Source organism: Microsporum canis, genomic scaffold (genome assembly GCF_000151145.1).
Source record: "Microsporum canis CBS 113480 supercont1.2 genomic scaffold, whole genome shotgun sequence".
In the NCBI taxonomy this organism is placed as follows: domain Eukaryota; kingdom Fungi; phylum Ascomycota; class Eurotiomycetes; order Onygenales; family Arthrodermataceae; genus Microsporum; species Microsporum canis.
The window spans coordinates 2,515,974-2,534,618 of record NW_003299168.1 but is presented as its reverse complement, the minus strand read 5'-3'; the positions used below and the strand labels follow the sequence as shown (position 1 = coordinate 2,534,618).

At 49.1% G+C, this 18,645-nt stretch overlaps 5 protein-coding genes across 5 annotated transcripts; 3 read left to right on the top strand and 2 right to left on the bottom strand.

Moving 5' to 3' along the window:
• Nucleotides 1-1,366: 1,366 nt before the first annotated feature.
• On the top strand, nt 1,367-4,746 carry MCYG_02402 (conserved hypothetical protein; the record flags this gene model as incomplete). The annotated part of the gene is made up of 3 exons (XM_002849422.1): nt 1,367-1,499; nt 1,733-4,393; nt 4,517-4,746. 3 exons carry the CDS (start codon nt 1,367-1,369, stop codon nt 4,744-4,746), a joined length of 3,024 nt encoding a protein of 1,007 aa, XP_002849468.1.
• Nucleotides 4,747-7,677: 2,931 nt separating this feature from the next.
• MCYG_02401 (conserved hypothetical protein) lies at nt 7,678-9,879 on the top strand (the record flags this gene model as incomplete). The annotated part of the gene is made up of 1 exon (XM_002849421.1): nt 7,678-9,879. The coding sequence occupies one exon, from the start codon at nt 7,678-7,680 to the stop codon at nt 9,877-9,879; it is 2,202 nt and encodes a 733-aa protein (XP_002849467.1).
• A 948-nt stretch (nt 9,880-10,827) lies between these two features.
• On the top strand, nt 10,828-11,786 carry MCYG_02400 (small GTP-binding protein; the record flags this gene model as incomplete). The annotated part of the gene is made up of 5 exons (XM_002849420.1): nt 10,828-10,846; nt 11,011-11,114; nt 11,176-11,215; nt 11,304-11,669; nt 11,746-11,786. 5 exons carry the CDS (start codon nt 10,828-10,830, stop codon nt 11,784-11,786), a joined length of 570 nt encoding a protein of 189 aa, XP_002849466.1.
• Nucleotides 11,787-12,964: 1,178 nt separating this feature from the next.
• On the bottom strand, nt 12,965-14,291 carry MCYG_02399 (serine/threonine-protein phosphatase PP1; the record flags this gene model as incomplete). The annotated part of the gene is made up of 4 exons (XM_002849419.1): nt 12,965-13,060; nt 13,131-13,430; nt 13,625-14,026; nt 14,112-14,291. The coding sequence occupies 4 exons, from the start codon at nt 14,289-14,291 to the stop codon at nt 12,965-12,967; spliced, it is 978 nt and encodes a 325-aa protein (XP_002849465.1).
• Nucleotides 14,292-16,491: 2,200 nt separating this feature from the next.
• On the bottom strand, nt 16,492-18,537 carry MCYG_02398 (leucine Rich Repeat domain-containing protein; the record flags this gene model as incomplete). Its single annotated transcript, XM_002849418.1, has 1 exon — nt 16,492-18,537. The coding sequence occupies one exon, from the start codon at nt 18,535-18,537 to the stop codon at nt 16,492-16,494; it is 2,046 nt and encodes a 681-aa protein (XP_002849464.1).
• Between the last annotated feature and the right edge of the window lie 108 nt (nt 18,538-18,645).

Sequence of the window (18,645 nt, the reverse complement as noted above, 5' to 3'; positions counted from 1 at the left end):
AACTCTTCCCTTTCGGTTAAGTTGTGGATTCTTAGAATTGATCTATTTCGACCCCTCTTCACCAACAACGGCATCAATAAACATCATAGTATTGTAATATAAGGGTAAGCTATGCCTCGAAGGCAAGTAAGAATACCAGTGAGTGGAAGGAATTGAAAGCAATAGAAGACTGGACAGTGATCCACGCAGAAAGAAGCGGTATATATGTGTATATATACTGGTGGATGCCGGGAGTCGAATGGTAAGGGTGCGCGCTCACCCGCTCTAATGAACATTATACATTAAATAAATATTTCACACTCTGTGTTCATAAAAAGACCATATGGTAGTGGCCCAGCACCCATGTAAACGTCCATCCCAAATCAATATTATACATAATCAAACATTGTTACTTTTGCTTTGGTATCATGAGTCCGGCGGCTTGTCTTCGAGAGAAGTTTTCGTCCGTAAGGGCATTGAGCAGCCAGGCGAGGAGGCTTGAAAGAAGCCCGCCTCTAGAAAATACCGATGGCAGGACAATTAAATGCTTCAAGGTAAATCCTGTTTCTTGCGTTAGTCAAGACAGTTATCTATGGAAGAGGAGAATGGTCACGTACCACACCGTTTGCTTTAGTTTTGTTTAAAGGAATTGCCGGAGTCCGCATTGAAAGTCATCTCATAAAATAGAGCTTAGCCACCCGAGGCCAATGGCTTTAGCGTTATATTTCCACCACAGGCCTCAGATGCGAGCTCATAACCCCCCATCGACTTACTGCTGTCGTTCAGCAGGAGGATTAAAGGGCACGGAAGAAACTTCGGGTCCATGTTATATCTAATGATGTTACATAGCCCTAATTAATTCCACTAGAGGGACCATAACGGGCCCCAGTTTCTCAGGCTGATCTCTAGAAGAGGTATAAGGATTGAGCAAAGGTAATCAGCATCGGCATCCGAGTCGTAAACGATGCTGTCTTTATAAGCATAGAGTTTTCTATTTCTAATCTATTGAGAGACAGTGGTTAGAGTAAATAATGCCCATTTTGGTATTGATGGATGGGTACCTTGACTTTGCTGTGCTGAGAGCAACAAAGGATAGACGTGCTTCCGCTCCATTCCGGTCATCGTCTGGCCGGTGTTGGGATCATGCCAAAGATATCTTTAAGCCCATGCATCTAAGCTAGTCGTAGTATATTGTGACTAGTCACCAAATATGAACCGTCCAGTATGAATAGCCCATAGATACTAGTAGCGGCTCTTCGATGGGTAGTGAATTTCGTGGCGGACTAGAACTCCTCACCGACAAACCATTTTTCGGGTACGAAAATCGCTGCTTGGGCTTCGAATCTGTCCGAATGGCATCTTGCACATCTCGACCTCGTTAATGAAAATGCAGGGTCGCTCGCAGTGGCAACAAACCCAGACAGACCGAGGGCTCATGACCTCGAGCCCTGGGGTTGTTTTAACAGGAGTTGGGACGTTTGGACAACGTTTTGCACAAAATAATTGCAAACGGTGGAGGGGTTGATGACTAAGCAAGCGGGTTTTTCGTTGCCCTTGGAGACGTGCAGAGTAAACAAGAATATACAAAACTCATCCTCCACCACCAGCTTTGAGCGGCGTTGATTCGACTCTAACTTAGATAGTTTGGACAAGAAGTGAATATAAACCCGAATATCGATATTTTCCTAAGCAAAGCTTCAAGACTGAGCCGTGATAAAACGCGTCGGTTCGAAGCTGATGATAAAGGAACTAGAAGAACCGGCCCTAGATTTCGAAATAGACGCGATGGAATACAAATACCTCGATGCTACTCCTTGTCCAGTTACATGGAATCGGAAAAATGACGGCAAGATCCCTATCTTCGAGGACATCCTCGATTCTTACGATGATACAACGGAGATGGATATCATGGCAGAACTAGGGTCATTGAACTCGCTTGCCAGGGAAAAGCCTCGTCGAGTAAAAAAGGCTACTGAATTTAAGATACATGAGGATGCTGGGGACTCGGGAAATGGCCATGGTGGACGAATGCCTTTGTCTAGGGAGTCTTCCATGTTCGCACAACCAGCACAACGGCTCCCACGGCCTGTAAGAACAACATTTAGAGGGAACTTACCACCAAAGCCTTCTGTTAAAAAGCAATTGGGCCAATCCAAAGAGAATTACCTCGAGGAAAACTCTACGTTGGTGAGATCTCCCCATGCCATGCAGAAACCGGTGAAAGAACGGAAACTGGAGAAAAAAGATACCCTGAAAATTGACAAAAGACGGAATACAATATATATCCCGCCAGATGATACCACAATGGCCACCATATTTATGGATGCATTCAGCCCTTTGACAACAAAAGATTTTGGTGTTCCGGAAATGGGATATATTGAAGCCCAAATCGTGAAGAAACGGAAACAGCGCAGGCTTAAGTCACCAACTCCTCAAGAGAAGCGCCAGCCACTAGAGAGCCCAAGTAGGGTTATACAGGAGTCGACACAAAAGCTTGACATTATGGGAATGAATACAGGAAAGGAAAACGTACCCCCAGGAAAATTGGTTCATAGCAATGTCGACATCGTGGAAAAGAAGAATGATTTGGTAGAAGCTCCAACCCAGCCGATGAAAGCTAAATCCGTGAATAGTCCTCGACCCAGGCTTTCGATGCCCCAGCAAAAATTTTCTTCATCAAAGGTGTCGACATCGAGAGCCCTACGCGGCCAAGGTTCTATACAACGCACAACTTCTACTGGCAACCAGAGCATCCGGGCTTCACCTATAGCAAAGCAGCGGGAAGAGACAATGAAAGAGAAAAACGAATCTCTACCTCTAAACACCTCATTGCTGAAGCCTGTCCCAAAGAAAAAGTTACCCTCAGAGCTACTCCTTTCGATTCCTTTAGCCACAAAGGTAAAGTACCCAGCCCTTGGTAATAATATTGCAGACCCTTTGATTCACGAGGAGAATTGGCTATCTCACCAAGAAATGGTCATTACACGGCTTGTGAACACCGTCCTTGGTGCAAATGGACCATCCAACACACAGAGCCAATATTCCCTAAGAGACCAGCTCTTCCACTTATACCAAGACACATACTTCACGTTTCTCTATAAGCGTGTACAAGCATCCATTCTTTATGGGGACTTGCGTGCCACTGAAGGGCCAGATGGTCGAAGTCGTCGGCTGACAACTGATGTGAGTATGCGCCGCGCATTCCAGAGATTCTGGACGGATACATATGATATTTCCGCTCTCCAGGCAGCGGCAGAGGTTGTTATTGGGAAGGGGACGGGCTGTTGCATTCACGACGGAGATCAATCGTCCGCTCCCCAAACATCCCCTTGCAAGGGAGAAAAAGGGGTCAGACGAGCCGTCGAGTCATATCTAGACGCCATGCTGATCAAGAATGAGGACATGAATCCAATTGCTTCCACCGAGACTAGTGATTGTGGTTGTGACGTGGTCAAGGGATACCACAGAACGGCCCTTCGAAGTATAATGATCATCGCCCTTTTGGACAGGGCAAGAATGGACCCTGATACAGCATTGCCGCGCCGTCTTTTCAAAGCAAGCTCGGCCTACACATCATCAGCAGCAGTGATGCGGGCTCTGGGGCCCTTACTTCACCATCCCCAAGCAGACTTTAACCGTCCTCTTTCGCGCCTGGACTGCTTTATGAAGTATAAGCAACACCCGCTAGCAGAATATAATTACCATATTGAGAATATCGCTGTGGATATCAGAGATGGTGTTATTCTCGCCAGGCTGACAGAGTTGCTTCTACTTGAGCAGTTCCCTAACAAGCTCCAAGCGAGTGAGGGAGAGATACGGGTAATGTCACATCAGCTGAAGATGCCGTGTATAAATCGGGCAACGAAAATCCATAATGCGCGCATTTCATTGTCCGCATTGGAAAAGGATTTACCCAGCATTGGTGCTTTTATTAGCGGGATAAAGCCGGAAGATATCGTGGATGGGTATAGAGAAAAGACCATCGCCCTGCTATGGGTTATTGTTAGCAAATGGGGACTTTCATGCCTAGTCGATTGGGACGATCTCAAGAACGAGATAACCAGATTAGAGAAAAAGGGTGGTAGACTTGACCGGAAGAGGAACAATCGTTCATTCCATGAGCGAGTCGACACGACAGATATGACGGCATACCATTCATCTCTACTCCACCATTGGGCATCATGTCTGGCAAGATTGAAGGGTTTAGAGGTTCCAAACTTGACCACAAGTCTTGCTGATGGACGGGTATTCACGAGTATCCTGGATGAATATGAATATTTCATTCGCCCTGCCAGTATCAAGGCTGGGAGGACGGCTTCACCAACACCACTATCAACCACAATAACGACTACGGCTGGCGATGAATCAGCCCTGAAAAGACGATTACTCTCACTCGGCTGCAGTAGCCCATTCGGTATGTTTTTCAGCGTCTTAGTTCCTTTTTTTACCCCTTTTCCATCCCCTATTTTATATCTTTTATATATTTAATTATATATATAGAGTTTATATGGAGTACTTACAATACATTGGCGGATAGTGGCACTTATATCTCCGCGGCCAACGTCGCCATCATCAACACAGTCGCCTTCGTTGTCTGGCAACGCCCTCAGTAAGGACTTTAATATCATAGCACTGGCATATCTGAGTTCCCGACTTCTCTCGGCATCTAAATACGGTCGGGCAGCGGTGTCGATCCAACGCGCATGGCGTCATACGCTTGCCACCAGGCCTGTCATTGACGGCAGCACTAAGGGGCTCGGGGCTTAACGTCCGCATCCGCTTTATAAAATCGAAGTATCGTGGGATGCGGGGGACTAGTGATGCTTAATTTAGAGAGAGTTGCCTGTTCATCTGATTGAACGGTTGGCTTGGGTGTGGTATTGGAGTACGGGAAGGTTTGGGGGGTTGATGTTTCGTTTTTCCTACTCATTTAAGATATGGGGACGGTATTTATATTTGTTCCACGGGCTGCTGGTGCACTTACCTACATTGTAGAATATGTATAAGAGTGCTACTTATATATGCGGTGTATGGATTAAATATACTCATTTATAGAGCTGAAGGGTTTTAATCTTAAGCACCCCTTCCTTTTGCATGTGTTTACGTGTCTGATGTAACTGGCCGAGTCGGGCGCTGTGAGAAGGGGAACTGCTTCTTCTTTCTTTTTTTTCCCTTTCGGCTCTCTTTGGTGTGTCTGTTTCTTTTTCTTTTTTCTTCGGACATGCGTCCGCGTCTTTGAGGATTCGGCATTTATCGACACTCCTTTGCCTGCCAATTGCCATGCCATCACAACACGGATTGTATGCCTTACGCAACCTCTCCTGGGCGAGAGTGATGGATGGAGGGTGATGCTCAGCAGCCAAGTGAGCACCTGGACGCATCTCAGCCTTGGCTCCATGTTGATCTGGTCGTGCAGCTATTCTGCATCGCCCAGTTGTTCCGCCCGGTTGTAAAGGGCAAAAGCTGAGAGCCGACACGTGACGGCGTGGACTTTTTTTTTTTTTTGACGATGGGCCCAGTAATCAGGACCAGGAGATAAAAATATGAAACTGGCGTCGTTGATCGGCGGAGTTGAGCTGCAGGAGGCCATGCGCATTGACGTTGGGAAAGTTGTTTTCTCTTGAGGGAGCGTGAGAAGGATGAGAGTCGATATTTTATTGATGGAGAGAAGCCGCCATCTTCACTCGAGTTGTCATCTTATACGAAGAGCTGGCCGGGGGAAATCCATCCGTACGGGCAAGGATAAGCCACAAGACGAGCCGCGTTTCGAAAAAGAAGAAACCACATCGGTTTTTCTTATTTGCCATGTCTCTTTGCTTCTTCTTCGTCTTGCTTCCCATCTTCGCTTCTGCGGTGTTCCCCCATCTCCCTGGTTTGGTTTGATAAGAGATGGCATTTTCGGATATAACTGCTGTACAGGCACTAGCGCATCTGCCACACCGACTAATGAGCGTGCTCCGGTTTGTCGAGTTGGTCTTCCCGTTTGTCTTTTAGTATAACGCGCCGTCCATATAAGGGCGTCGAAGGTAAACGACCCCGCACCGTCGCATCGCATCTGTAGGCAACTTCCCCCCGTAAAAGCAAGAATGGCCAGAGATAAAAGAAAAATAGCTGGATATGTTAATTAAAATCGCAGGCGTTCTCGTGGTTCCACATGGCAGCCCCATATCACAGTCGAACAAGCCGGGCCAAGGAACATCAAACCCTCGACAAGATGGGGAAGCCAAGCAACAGTTGAGTTGTTCCATCGAAGGGTAAGACGGGGCCAAGCGGCACATCAGATTGAAGACCAGACGGCCAAGCTGCAAGCAGCAGCATGATTCCTCTGTCCTGCCCTGGTGGTTTAACTTCGTAATCAACTGCTGGATGAGATATGCAGGCAAGAAATGCACTCCCATCCCATCGTCCGCGCCCCCCTGCCTCTCTGCCGATGGAGCAGGTTGTACTATATATGTACTATGTAGGGATCAAGCTTCCCAACCGGAAGGGCGCACATCAAGCCCCGGTAACCATGTCTGTCGGCCCAGGACGTTCCCTTCCCATCGTCATCGAGCCGTCCCCAGTTTTTTTCTAAGCGAACGAGAGGTCGAACGGGGAATTGCTCAGCACGCACACAGAGCGATCTTGACATGAAATACAGCGTGGTAACCAGGACTGCACGGCCTGATCAGCATCCATACATCTGCAGCGTCTGCACTCTGTTAGTCGCCTTCTATACCGAGCTGTCACTAGACACAAAAACATACTCAAGACATACTCAAGACATACTCGATATGTATGTAACAGATGAGCCATCACTTAATTAACGAGAGCTTCCCTTTAAATGATATCGAAATCCTCAGGTCGAAGTAACTCCGGCTCGCCCAAAACGGCAAGGCGTCCCGCTAACCTTTCTCGGGATCTTTTTTTCTTCCTCCGCGAACTTTTTTCTTTTTTTTTCTTTTCTCTTCGCTTTTTCTTCTTCGACTTCGCACTTCTTCTGCTCCAAAACAAAAAACATAGCAACATCATATCTACATCTCGACCAGCTGCGTCTCCTTATACTATCGATCTGCGTCGGCATCTCAAAAGAAAAAAAGAGGCTGTCGGCTTACCGTTCAACGTTGCTTCTTCTGTCGAGTCTACTTAAACCACCAACTGACCACGGTCCCTTACAGCCGAGAGCGAAGAGAAGAACCTCAACCGCCACGGAGCACCAGCCAGACACACAGAGAGAGACAAACCCTTGGAAAGCCCCGGGTTGACAGCAATCTAGGCCTCTGTATCACTAAGAGAGAGATACAAAACACCGAACAAGCGCCAGCTTCACTCACTGCCTCAGGTTTTTCGGGGGTGGCATCGCCCGCTTGGCGTGTCATCGACGTCTCTTTTGCGATTACTTCCCTACCCTCGTTCCCGGGCGTCTACTCCTTTCTACACCATGGTGGTTCGATTATGACACTACGTTTGTCCTGATGGACATTTGCGTCTCCCAGCCTGTTATTTAAACTGATCGATGCCGGTATAATTCTCATATCAGCCACCTTCACCGACTTTCTTCACACTTACCGAAGTATTCCTACGACTCTCCCATTATTTTCATATATACGTTGGCTTTTTGCTTTTGAATTCGCCCTTTGTTTTCCTTGAAGGAAAAGACAATAATAATAAGAAGAAGAAAAAAAAAAAAACATGCCTATCGTCTCACAGACGCCGAACATGGCGCCCACGGACGAGGACGAGGCCGCCGCAGAGTGTGATGAGCCTCCCGGATACCGAGTCAGAGGCACCACAGTTCGATCTCAGTCTCATGAACAAGCACCAACCTCCAACAATACCAAGACCAACAATTCGAAACTCAAACTCCCAAAGGAGTCCCTCCTCACTCGAGCGCTTCTCAGCAGCCCCGAGCTCTCTCCAGCCGACCGTTCTGCTTCCGGCATCACCTGGCGAAGCGTACCGGCATTCTCCATCAATCCCAGCCACAGTGGCCCCTCGACGGCTGAGCTCACCAGCGACGGCGAATTGACCACTCCACCTCGATCGACCACGCCCTCACCCCCTCCGCCCACACAGTTCACCCGTCCACCGTGGCTGACGACGGAGCCTGCTTCCAAACCTGTCTCCCCCGTTGACGAACACGAGTTGAAACTTGAAGCTAACCTGGGCCGTAAACGGCGCATCACCTTTGCCTGTGCCAACAAGATCGACCCTATCGAACATACGCAGAGTGACCCCGTTGCTGGCGACCCTCCCAAGCGGAAGTCGACCATCAAGTTCGCCTGCCCCGCCAGACCCCGAGATATCGACGTCGATGTCAAGGGCGAGCAACGTTTGCCACGCAAATCGCCTGCCAGCATCCGAGGAAGTCGATCCCCGGCACCAAGGAGTCTACAGTCGAGGTATCAGGCCAGATCACTCCAACTGTCCCGGGCCCCGGGATCTAGGCCCGCTGAGCCCGAAGTAACGACTGGTTCGTTAAAGGTTACCGGTCTGGGAAAATTTGAGTTGTCAGACGCTACACGATTCCAGGAATTTGGAAGCTCACTCGAAGACGAGGATTGGTTGAATGAGTCATCGGATTACAAACAGAAGATGACATTGGATGACTGCATGCGAAAGGAGAACGTTATTCGGAAGCTGGGCGAGGAAGTTGAGGCTGAAGCACGGGAGGAAGCAGAGCAGGCGGAGAATGACGGTGACGAGGAGAATGACGATGAAGACGAGGAGGAGAACAACGAGGATGAAGAAGACGAGGATGAAGACGAAGACGTGGACGATGAAGACGATGGAAACCAGGACTTGTCTGATGATGGAAATGAATCCGACAACGAAGCCGGATTTGCCTCTTCAGACGACGACGGGGAATCAGACTATGCCTTCTGGACTCCTACCACGACTGCGGCCACCTCACACTCGGACATCACCATGCCGCCACCCATGAAATGGAGGGATTCCCATGGCTCTGTCGAGTCCCTTGCCAGCCCAGGCCCACTGGTGGTTAGCCCGTTCGAACCAAAGCGTGCTGCCCCAATTAAGGAGAAGAAACAAAAGTCCACCGCTCCCAGTCTGCCAGACAGCACCGACTTTGTCTGTGGAACGCTGGACGAAGACCGCTCCATCGAGGTGGCCTACATCTCGCGAATGGAAGAGCGTCGTCGCCTGAAACACATCCCTATCCCCCAGGACATCGATCCCAGCTTCCCTACCTCCGATATTGAGGACGAAGATGACGAGGATGCCGATGACGACGTGGCTGCCAAGCCAACCACTTCCCGCAAGCAGCAGACCAACGATGTCGACACCGTCGAGCCACCGCGTGGACGACGTTCCAGTCGCACAGCTATCGACAAGGCTGCACCACACTCCCCTCGCAGGCTGTTTGGACATTCTCCACGTCGCCTTCGCTCCCCTCCGCCATCAGGCCGTCTTCGTTCCCCTCCTCCATCTCGCCGAACATCCCTCATCAACCCTCCAAACATGGGTGCAGGCCCCAGCTCAAGGACGATAACCATGGCCCTCGCTGAACGGCCAAACCGTACCCGCACCTCCTCTCTCCCTAGAACCCCCAACCCTTTCTTTGCCCGTGCATACACATCCCATAATACCTACAAACGCACCTCCCGCTCCCCTTCTCCCTGCCCCAAGTCATCTACGAAGAACAAATCCAGCCCAACTCACACCCGTGGCCCCATCGACATCGTCGCTGGCCTAGAGAAGAAGCGACAGAAGCGCAAAGAAAAGTTTTGGCGTCAACACTGTCGACGCGCTGCCAAGGACCAGATCAACAGCCGCGACAAGATGGTGCCCGGACGAGGCGCAGAGAGGATGAAAGAGCTGGGCATCGAAGTTGCGGAGAGGTTCAGGGCGTACGGCGTCGGTGTGGGCGGAAACGGACCCAAGCTCGTCCTTTCGATCTGAGCATTCTCTGTTTCTTTTCGACTCGACATGAACCAACGAACCATGAACGACCAACCAAAAGCTGAGAGTGTTTTTTCTTCTTCCTCTTTTTCGAAGGCAGGATTGATTTCTTCCTGACTCTTTTATATTTATTTCTCATTTGATACTCCACGCTGGATGACTTGATTATTTGCGCAGATCGCAGTGACTTACAGCTTTATGATATTCTCCTGACTGACTGCTCCCCAGCTAGCATCGTTGATCATCTTTTTTACTATTACTTTCTTCATGTCTATATTTTTATCTCTTTTAACTCTTATACTATTTTCATCTTCTTTTTCTCGTTCTCTATCTTTCTATCTCATCTTTCTATCTCATCTTCCTCTCTCATCTCCACCTCCCTATCTTCATTCCTTTCAATTGTATATACATACCCTTGTCTTTTAGCCCTTTTTCACTCTTTGTTACCGAGACTGGAGTTACGTCCTCCCAGCCGGGGTTGGTCTTCTGTTTAAATTGCATTTCACTAGACTAGGTGGGAGGGTCATTTCACTACTACTGCTACTGCCTACATCTTATGCCATGATAACGACTGAATGAAACAAATATCTTATATATCAAATCTCTCTTCGTCTTCCGTATGCACCAAAGGCTACTTCACGTGACCATGGCTAAGAACACATCGGCCGGACCAAAAAGAAACAACTTCGTCTTCTTTTTTTTGCCTTACAGCTTTTTGCGCTCCTTCAACTGGGCATCACAGCATATCCTATCGCATTCCAACACAACATATTCACTTTGGTGACACTTCACACTGCCACTGCTCGACCAGGCCCGTTGATCCAGCTATCTCTGCTCTAAAAGAGGGATACCACTTACTCCGGAAGCTCCCTCATCCTTCGTTCCGGACGCACAAAGGCATATATATACCACTTTTACGCCGACTGAGAGAGCTCTCCGCCGCCCAGCATGTGGATTATTAACTGGTGTATGTACTCCGTCCTTCATCTTTGAGCATTCCTACCGCTACATCTCTCTTCTTTCCCCCTGCTCTTCCACACAGAGCGTGACCAGGAGGCGCATCAAACGGGCAAAAAAAAGAGGGCCACCAACTTCTGAACACGTAGACTGATTAGACACTTCTTCACCTAGTCTACGATGTCCTCGCCTCTCTCGGGCTGCTTAACAAGCATGCCAAACTACTCTTCCTCGGTCTCGATAATGCCGGTAAAACTACTCTTCTGCACATGTTGAAGGTAAGCCTACGACACAGGATATGCATCTTCAACCTACGGCCCTAACAATAAGCCTACATAGAACGATCGAGTTGCTCTTATGCAACCTACCTCGCATCCAAGTACGTTTTAGAACCCCCCCCCCCCCCCCCCCCCCCCTCCCCCGGCGCGGCAAAGTAGACATTGCATCTAGGGCTGACAATGAAACAGCTTCCGAAGAGCTCGCCATCGGAAACAACAGATTCACCACCTTCGATTTGGGCGGCCACTTGCAAGCCCGTCGTCTGTGGAGAGACTACTTCCCTGAAGTCAACGGTATCGTCTTCCTGGTGGACTCCATGGACGTCGAACGTTTCCCCGAAGCCAAGGCCGAGCTCGACGCTCTGCTCAACATGGAAGATTTGGCCAAGGTTCCTTTCCTCGTCCTCGGAAATAAGATCGACCACCCTTCCGCTGTCTCTGAAGACCAGCTGAGATCCGCCCTGGGTCTTTATCAGACCACTGGCAAGGGTAAGGTGCCGTTGGAGGGAATCAGGCCTATCGAGCTGTTTATGTGCAGCGTCGTCATGAGACAGGGTAAGTTGGGTGATCAAGCTTGGACCAAGCACTTATCTCCTGGCCTGCCACAGCTAATGTTTTTTTGTCCCCTTAGGCTACGGCGAGGGTATCCGATGGATGTCACAATACGTCTAGATCAAATAACGTCCGGCCGTCTTATCTTAAATGGGAATGAAACGCCGATGCATGTATCTTTTTCCTTCTTCGACTCTACGCCAGCAACCTGAGCATGATAAATGGGCTTTTCATCCATCTCCCACTCTCTTACTCACATACTCTTCCACTACCCCATGTCTCTTAATTAATTCTCTATTACGAGTCCATCCAGCAAATCATAGCTTCGTTTGATGATTTCTCTCTTTCCCTGCTCCACTTCTACTTTCTTTTCCTGTTAAAAATAAACACGGCTTGGTTCTCTTATATATACAATATACTACAGTATGTGATTTGGGTAATACGCCAATCCACTTGAGATAAGCTACTCAAACCATGCAGGATATCTACCTCATTTGACGAGTGAAACGTATTATTATTCAGTTCATCAGTCAGTCGACGCATGTAAGATAGGAGAGAGCTACAACAGCACACGCGTAAACAGCATGAAATAAAATATAAGAATGAGGCACAAAATACAAAAAAAAAAAGTGTAACAACCACCCGGCTTTTCCTCCAACATGACAAAGGGTAAGGAAAGAGAGGAAAAGACGAGAGTAAATAGATATGTCGTTTAAAGAGGAAAAGGAAAGGACTGAAGAAGAAAAGAAATAGACTGCAAAAAAAAAAAAAAAGGGAAAAAGGGAGGAGGGAATGGAACGCAGAGAGCAGCAAGAAGAGAAGTAAATTATCCACGCTACTAGCTACTAATATACTGGAGCTGATACTACCGCTTCTTTTGCGACCTCGAGAAACAAAGATGTCATTGTTGCCACCCAGGGAACAGAGGTAGAAAAGAATTGGCAGCAGTCAGTTTAAGTAGTTTGGTTCACTGCAGCGCTTCATACAATCGTACACGGAAGATATATTGCAAAAAAAAAAGCGAATCGGCTCTGGCGCGGTCTGAGCTCGTCTCGTTCTAGCGCGGTCGGATGTAGGAGGAGGGTCGGTTATGGCGTATATTCTGACAATCAATGAGGACGCGGGATCAGGCCGGATGCTTGCATGGGCGTTTGGTTGGCTGCGTGTACATATACGGATAGGCAATGAATTGGTTTGCTGTATGTCGTGGTAGTGTGGGTGGTAGTGGTATGGTGGTGGTGGTGCGTATTATCTCCGCCCGAACCTGCTATATGAGGGAAAGCTCGTATGATTTCTCTTTACTTTTTCTTCTGCTTCCTTGGAGGAGTGATGGGTCTGCCAGGCGCCATGCCTCCGTAGACGTACTTTTGTTTCTTTTCGGCTGGTTTAAGGATCTATAGATGTGAAAAGAGTTAGCGGCGGTTGAAACATCAAAGTATGTAATTTCAAGGGCTGCAAGCATACCTGGAATGAACAGAGAAGGCTCTCGTCTACACTCATCATAGCTCCGGCATTATCAAATTCTCCGCAGTAGTTTGGTGCGCTGAAAAGCGTTACCAGCTGCCGCTTTGAGAAGAATTCGTAACCATCCTCGACTACTTGGTGCGCTCGACAAATAAGATCCATGTCATGTTTTTGCAAGAACCGCGAGACCACATCGGGGCCGAATGTGAAGGATACACCTCGATCGTTCTCGCTCCAGCCGGTAATGTCCTTGTCGGGATCGGACCAGAGGAGATCGCAGAGGAGACCGCAATCCGGAATCTAAATAGATCAGTAGTGTCAATGGTCGACAGTTCATACTGACGCTAAAAGAAAAATTCTTATATTTGCACCCAGAAAATGGGGATAGGGTGGGGGAGGGAGACAAAGGACAGGGATTAGAAGAATCCCTCTCAAAAGACAGCCAATGCATGCAGATCAGTTCAACCGCCACACAAAACAGGAAGCGCACTTACATCTGTTGGACGCATGACACGACGGATCTGTTCCATAGAGTTGAGATCGGGGCTGAGGCCACCGTGCATGGTGAAGATCTTTTCATCGATAATCGCAGCAATCGGAAGACAGTTGAAGCAATCTGTGAAGGTCTTCCACAGCTTGATGTTGTATCTTCTCTTGCACTCGTCGTAGAAGCCGTAGATACGGTTGATGGAGGCGCACTCGTGGTTACCGCGGAGGACGAAGAAGTTCTCTGGGTATTTGATCTTGTATGCAAGAAGTAGACAGATGGTTTCGAGAGACTGCTTGCCTCGGTCTACATAGTCGCCAAGGAACAGATAGTTGGCTTCGGGGGGGAAACCGCCGTACTCAAACAGGCGCAGGAGATCGTAGTATTGGCCGTGAATATCGCCACATATCTATGTTTGCGCCGATAGTCAGTTCAAAATGGCCCGAGCAACCGGTTCGTCCCTTTGCAAAGAGTTGGGAAGGGAAAAAGCGTACCTTGATCGGGGCTTCCAACTCCAAAAGTATAGGCTGCGAAATGAAGATCTCTCTGGCCTTGGTGCAAAGGTGACGAATCTCCGACTCGAGCAGTTGAACCTGCTTGCCTGGACGGCTGCCCCTCACCTCCAACAGTCTGTCAATGATCGAATCCAAATCGATCTCATTTTGGTCCGCCATGGTGTAAAGCGGTTACCAGGGCGTATGTATAGAGGGGGGGGGAGGAAAGAAACCAGGAACCTCCCAGGAGGACAGGAAATGACAACTCGCGTCTTCAGAAATAGTCTATAGGGAATAGAAGGGTAGAACGAGGCGCGTAAGCAGGAAGAAAGATGTGTGTCTGTTGCCTCTTTTTCTCACGATCCTAAAAGCATGATTAATAATGATTAGCACATCTGGTCGAAAAGAAAATAGAAAACATGAGCCATAGGAGCATGCGTTCACGCCATTAGCGTGACCCACGACCGGAAACGTATGGATAAGACAGATTTACAGACCTCGAGCCGTTCAGAAGCACAACGTAACAGAGCTGCCGCCAATATAGAGACGGAGATTAGAAGAGGGCGTTTAAAAAAAAAAATGGCTCTGATGGCCCGGCGTGGCAGATTCCTCGGAACCAGCGAAAAGACGCAAAGAGAAGCAGGTACGAGACAGTTAAGGGGAAAAAAAAGGTCCAGGAGTATTTCGTTTCCCTTGAATTCTGTTGTAGTTCACCGTTTGGCCCGCTCTTGATGTAGGCGGGGCAAGGGACTCGACACCGGCGCCTGATGCAGTTGAATTCAGTGGCAGAGGCACACACGCACGCACACACACACACGGGGACAACACCAAAGCAAAGCTGTGAGAACCCGCTATGAGCTGAGACGGGCAGAGAGAGGTCGCGGCAACGACGACGTAGGTCAGCGAGTATTCCTCGTCGCTTATCGAGAGTGTTATTCAGGGGGGACGTTGGGTGCTGGCAAGGCCTGGCTTTCCCCTCTAGTCCTTGTGGTTGTTGATGGTGAAAGGTGGAAAATTTTCGTTTCAGCAACGCGCAGTCGAGAAAAAAAAAAAAAAGGGTGGCGTGAACAGCAAGGTTTGTTAAGCGGGCAGAAGGTCTGGGATGTGAGCTGCGGCGTAAGTCTTTGTTGCTGACGGACTGATGCGAGCGCTGGTCGACGGACGTTGATGTTGATGCTCTTTTGGCGATGGAAGAAAGATGGAGGAAAAAAAGACGAGGAAAAAACGGGAGGTTGAAGGGAGGGAAAAAAAGGGCCGGTTTGGGGTTGGCGGCAAAGCTACTGCTAGGGGGGTTCAGCACAACAACAACAACAACATACACGATATTAATACGGTTATAGTGATATTAATACTGTTATTGTATCTACGACACTGTAATAGACGAGATAGGCGATCAAAACAGTATATTTTTTTTGGTACCTTAAACCATCCAGAAAAACCAGCCAGAAGAAACGAAACGATCAAAAAGAAAGCAAGGAATAAGAAAAAAAGTAACCACGCTATGCAAACGCCAGATCGGAAGGAAAAGGAAAAGAAGAAAGAAAACATGCCGCCCAAGTAATATACAATCGGTCTAAAAGGGGGATATCTGGGGATGGTTGGTTATACCTCCTCCGACATGCCCGACTGTAGGCAGCGCACAACTCGCAGCTCATTCATTAGTGCGGGAAGACAAGAATAAAGAGTCAAGGTCAAGGGCTAAAAGCAGGACGAGCAGATGGCAGAAGGGGAGAATATATGTCGAGATCAAAAAACGCAGTCTTGGTCTTGAAGGGAAGCGAAAAGAAGACAAAAAGCAACCAGAGAAACGCCATGGGAATATAGGAAGAAAAACCCATAAACATGCATCCGAGCAAGGGAAAAAAGCTCAAGTGGTATAAGATATAAACAGCAGCAGGAAGAAACGAACGCGGTATGTGGACGGAAAACAGCAGCAGAGAGCGATAAACAGCGCATCATTCAAGTACTCCGTAGAGAAGAGAGGATCAACTGGGCCGTGGCCCGTTCAACGACGCTCGACTGGCTTCGAGCGGGAAAAACACACAAAAAAACACCCACCGTGCTTTTCTTTTCATCACAATCTTCATCCTCTTGCTCTTTCAAAAGGAGAATTAAAAAAAAAAAAAAGAACAGAGCCTTTTCTATATCCGAAAAGATAAAAAAACCGTACATAGATCGGTATGAAATAGTCGTCCCCTGGTTGTGGATGTTTCGTCCCCTGGACAGGCATCTTGGGTCTGTCGTTGCATAAATATAGAGTTGTATGCCTCCCAATTTTGATTAAGATTAATACAAATATACTGTTGGGTTCGTAAATGTTGTATGTATTTTCTGTTTTTTTTTTTTCCCTGGTATGTTGGTGGATATGTGTATATAGTGATCATCCAAGTGCCCGACCACCAGTTGCGATGATCTGGCTGCTTGTTCGAGCGATCGGGGGTGGAGGCCGGATGGGGGCAGCCGTAGAATGGTAATCAGCTCCCTGAGAATGCAGGTTGATATTCTTTGCGTTGTTGGCCCAGTTATCGTCGCCAAGGACCGTTAGCCAGTTTGTGCCGACCTCGTGCTTCAGTGCCTCAAGACGTTGGCGGTAAATGTCACCGCTGACGTCCCAGTCGATGTTGTCGATGGCAGGGAGAAGAGTTCTGTTCTTTGGCGGGTCGACGTCGGTGGTGGCTGTAGTTGTCTTTGGAGACTCCATGGATGCCGTGTGTGCAGCTATTGTGGTAGCGGTAGTTGGAGACACCCACTGCTGTTGTTCACGCACAGGTTGTCTATCAGTATCTTTGGGCTTGGGCTTTGGCTGGTCAACGGATGAGTCAGGCACTGCAGGGCCGTCGGGGAACTCGTTCTCTGTCGCAACAGGTGTGGGTGTGTTGGCATCGTTGGTGAGGTCGATAACCCGCTTCTTATGGTGCTTCTTTCGTCGAGGTGATGCCACTTCCGCAGCCGAGACACGAGGCTTTACGACATGGGTCTCTGGAGCGGGCAGCTGTTGGTCAACAGCGGCGGTGCTGGCGTCGGCCTGTGGGCCAGCGGCCTCCTTTCGAATGACAGGCGCGGCTTCGGGCTCAGCGGCTCGTTCCACGAGTTGCTTCCTCTCGGAGTATGAAGGGCCAGTGTTATCGATGAAGATGTCCTCAGGGTATCCGGGAGTCTGGCGGAACAGGTTGAAGATGGTGACCCGATGTCCAGCATGCGATTTGGTAAATGGGTTCCCGGAGATCCAGATTTCACGAATATAAGGAATGGCAGTCAGGCGGGCAATCTCCACAGGGTCCGTGATGGCATTGTCTCTCAGATCGAGGCGTTCCAGCGAGAGCAGGCGTTCAACACCGGCAATCGAGCGGAGTCTGTTCCCACGAAGGTTCAGAGAGGTGATGGCAGGCAAGGGGCTTCTTGACAGAGAGTGTAGAGAATCTATCATACAGTGGGATAGATTTAGGGACCTCAGAGCCACCAGGGAGGCAAGGCTGTCGGGAACCTCGGTAAAGAGATTCCACGATAGTTCTAACGAGTGCAAGGTATTTGCTACTGGCGCGAGGCTAGCTACACTAACGCTGGTTAAGGAGTTATCTGTCAGGTTGAGATGTCTAAGGAAGCGCCATTTGAGAGAACTCAATTGGGTGTTTCCACCTGTCATCATATTAGAGATACCACGATCACGACAGGCGGTCGATGAAGACTCGCTAGATTCCGAACTACCAGAACCAGACCTCTTCATTTTCGAGGAGTGGCCTCGAGGGTGATGGTGAATATGATGATGACTATGACGGTGGCTGGATCCTGGCTTGTTGGAGCTCGTGGGCCGGCTGGGGGAGATGCTTTCGGCACGGCCATGCTTCCTCCTTACACCATCCGAGGAGTCACCCCTCAGCATGGCAGAGCTACCTTTGGGGCTGGCACTGGTACCAAACACAGTTTCTGCGACGGGGGATCCTGGAGCAGAGATGGACTTTCCGAGCTCTGGGGCGACGGCTGAGCTGCCGTTGGACGGCCATCCGAGCACGGGCGACGGCTGGGACTTAGAGGACCTCCGTCTGCGCTTGTCGATGTCATCTAGTACGATGCCAGTCAGCAAGTCACCAATATCCTCGAGATGGGCACGCTTAAGAGTCAGGGACCTCAGCTGCTCGGCCAGGCGGTCCCAGCCAAAGAAGGACCGAAAGTCTACATCGATGATCTCCAGGGCACTCAGGTTCTTAAAGGAATGCAAGGGTACAGCGGTATCAAACGGAAACTCCTCGTAGCCGCTGATCAGCCTGGCTCTGTGATCAGGAGCCAGCCTCAGGCAGGGGATCTTGGTGAAGGAGGAGTAGAGGTATTTAAGGTCAGCTTCCAGGGCCGCCTTGGCCTTGTCTGACTTTGAAACGGAATCCCTGGATCCAAGGCCAAAGGAGGACCAAAACGAGCTCATGGTAGACATGACGCTACGGACGCTCGATACGGAGTGTATCGAGTCTCTGTCTCCTCCTGCGCCCCCCGCGCCCCTCGGCCGCTGCGGTTTACTCAAAAACGACACATAGGCCGAAGA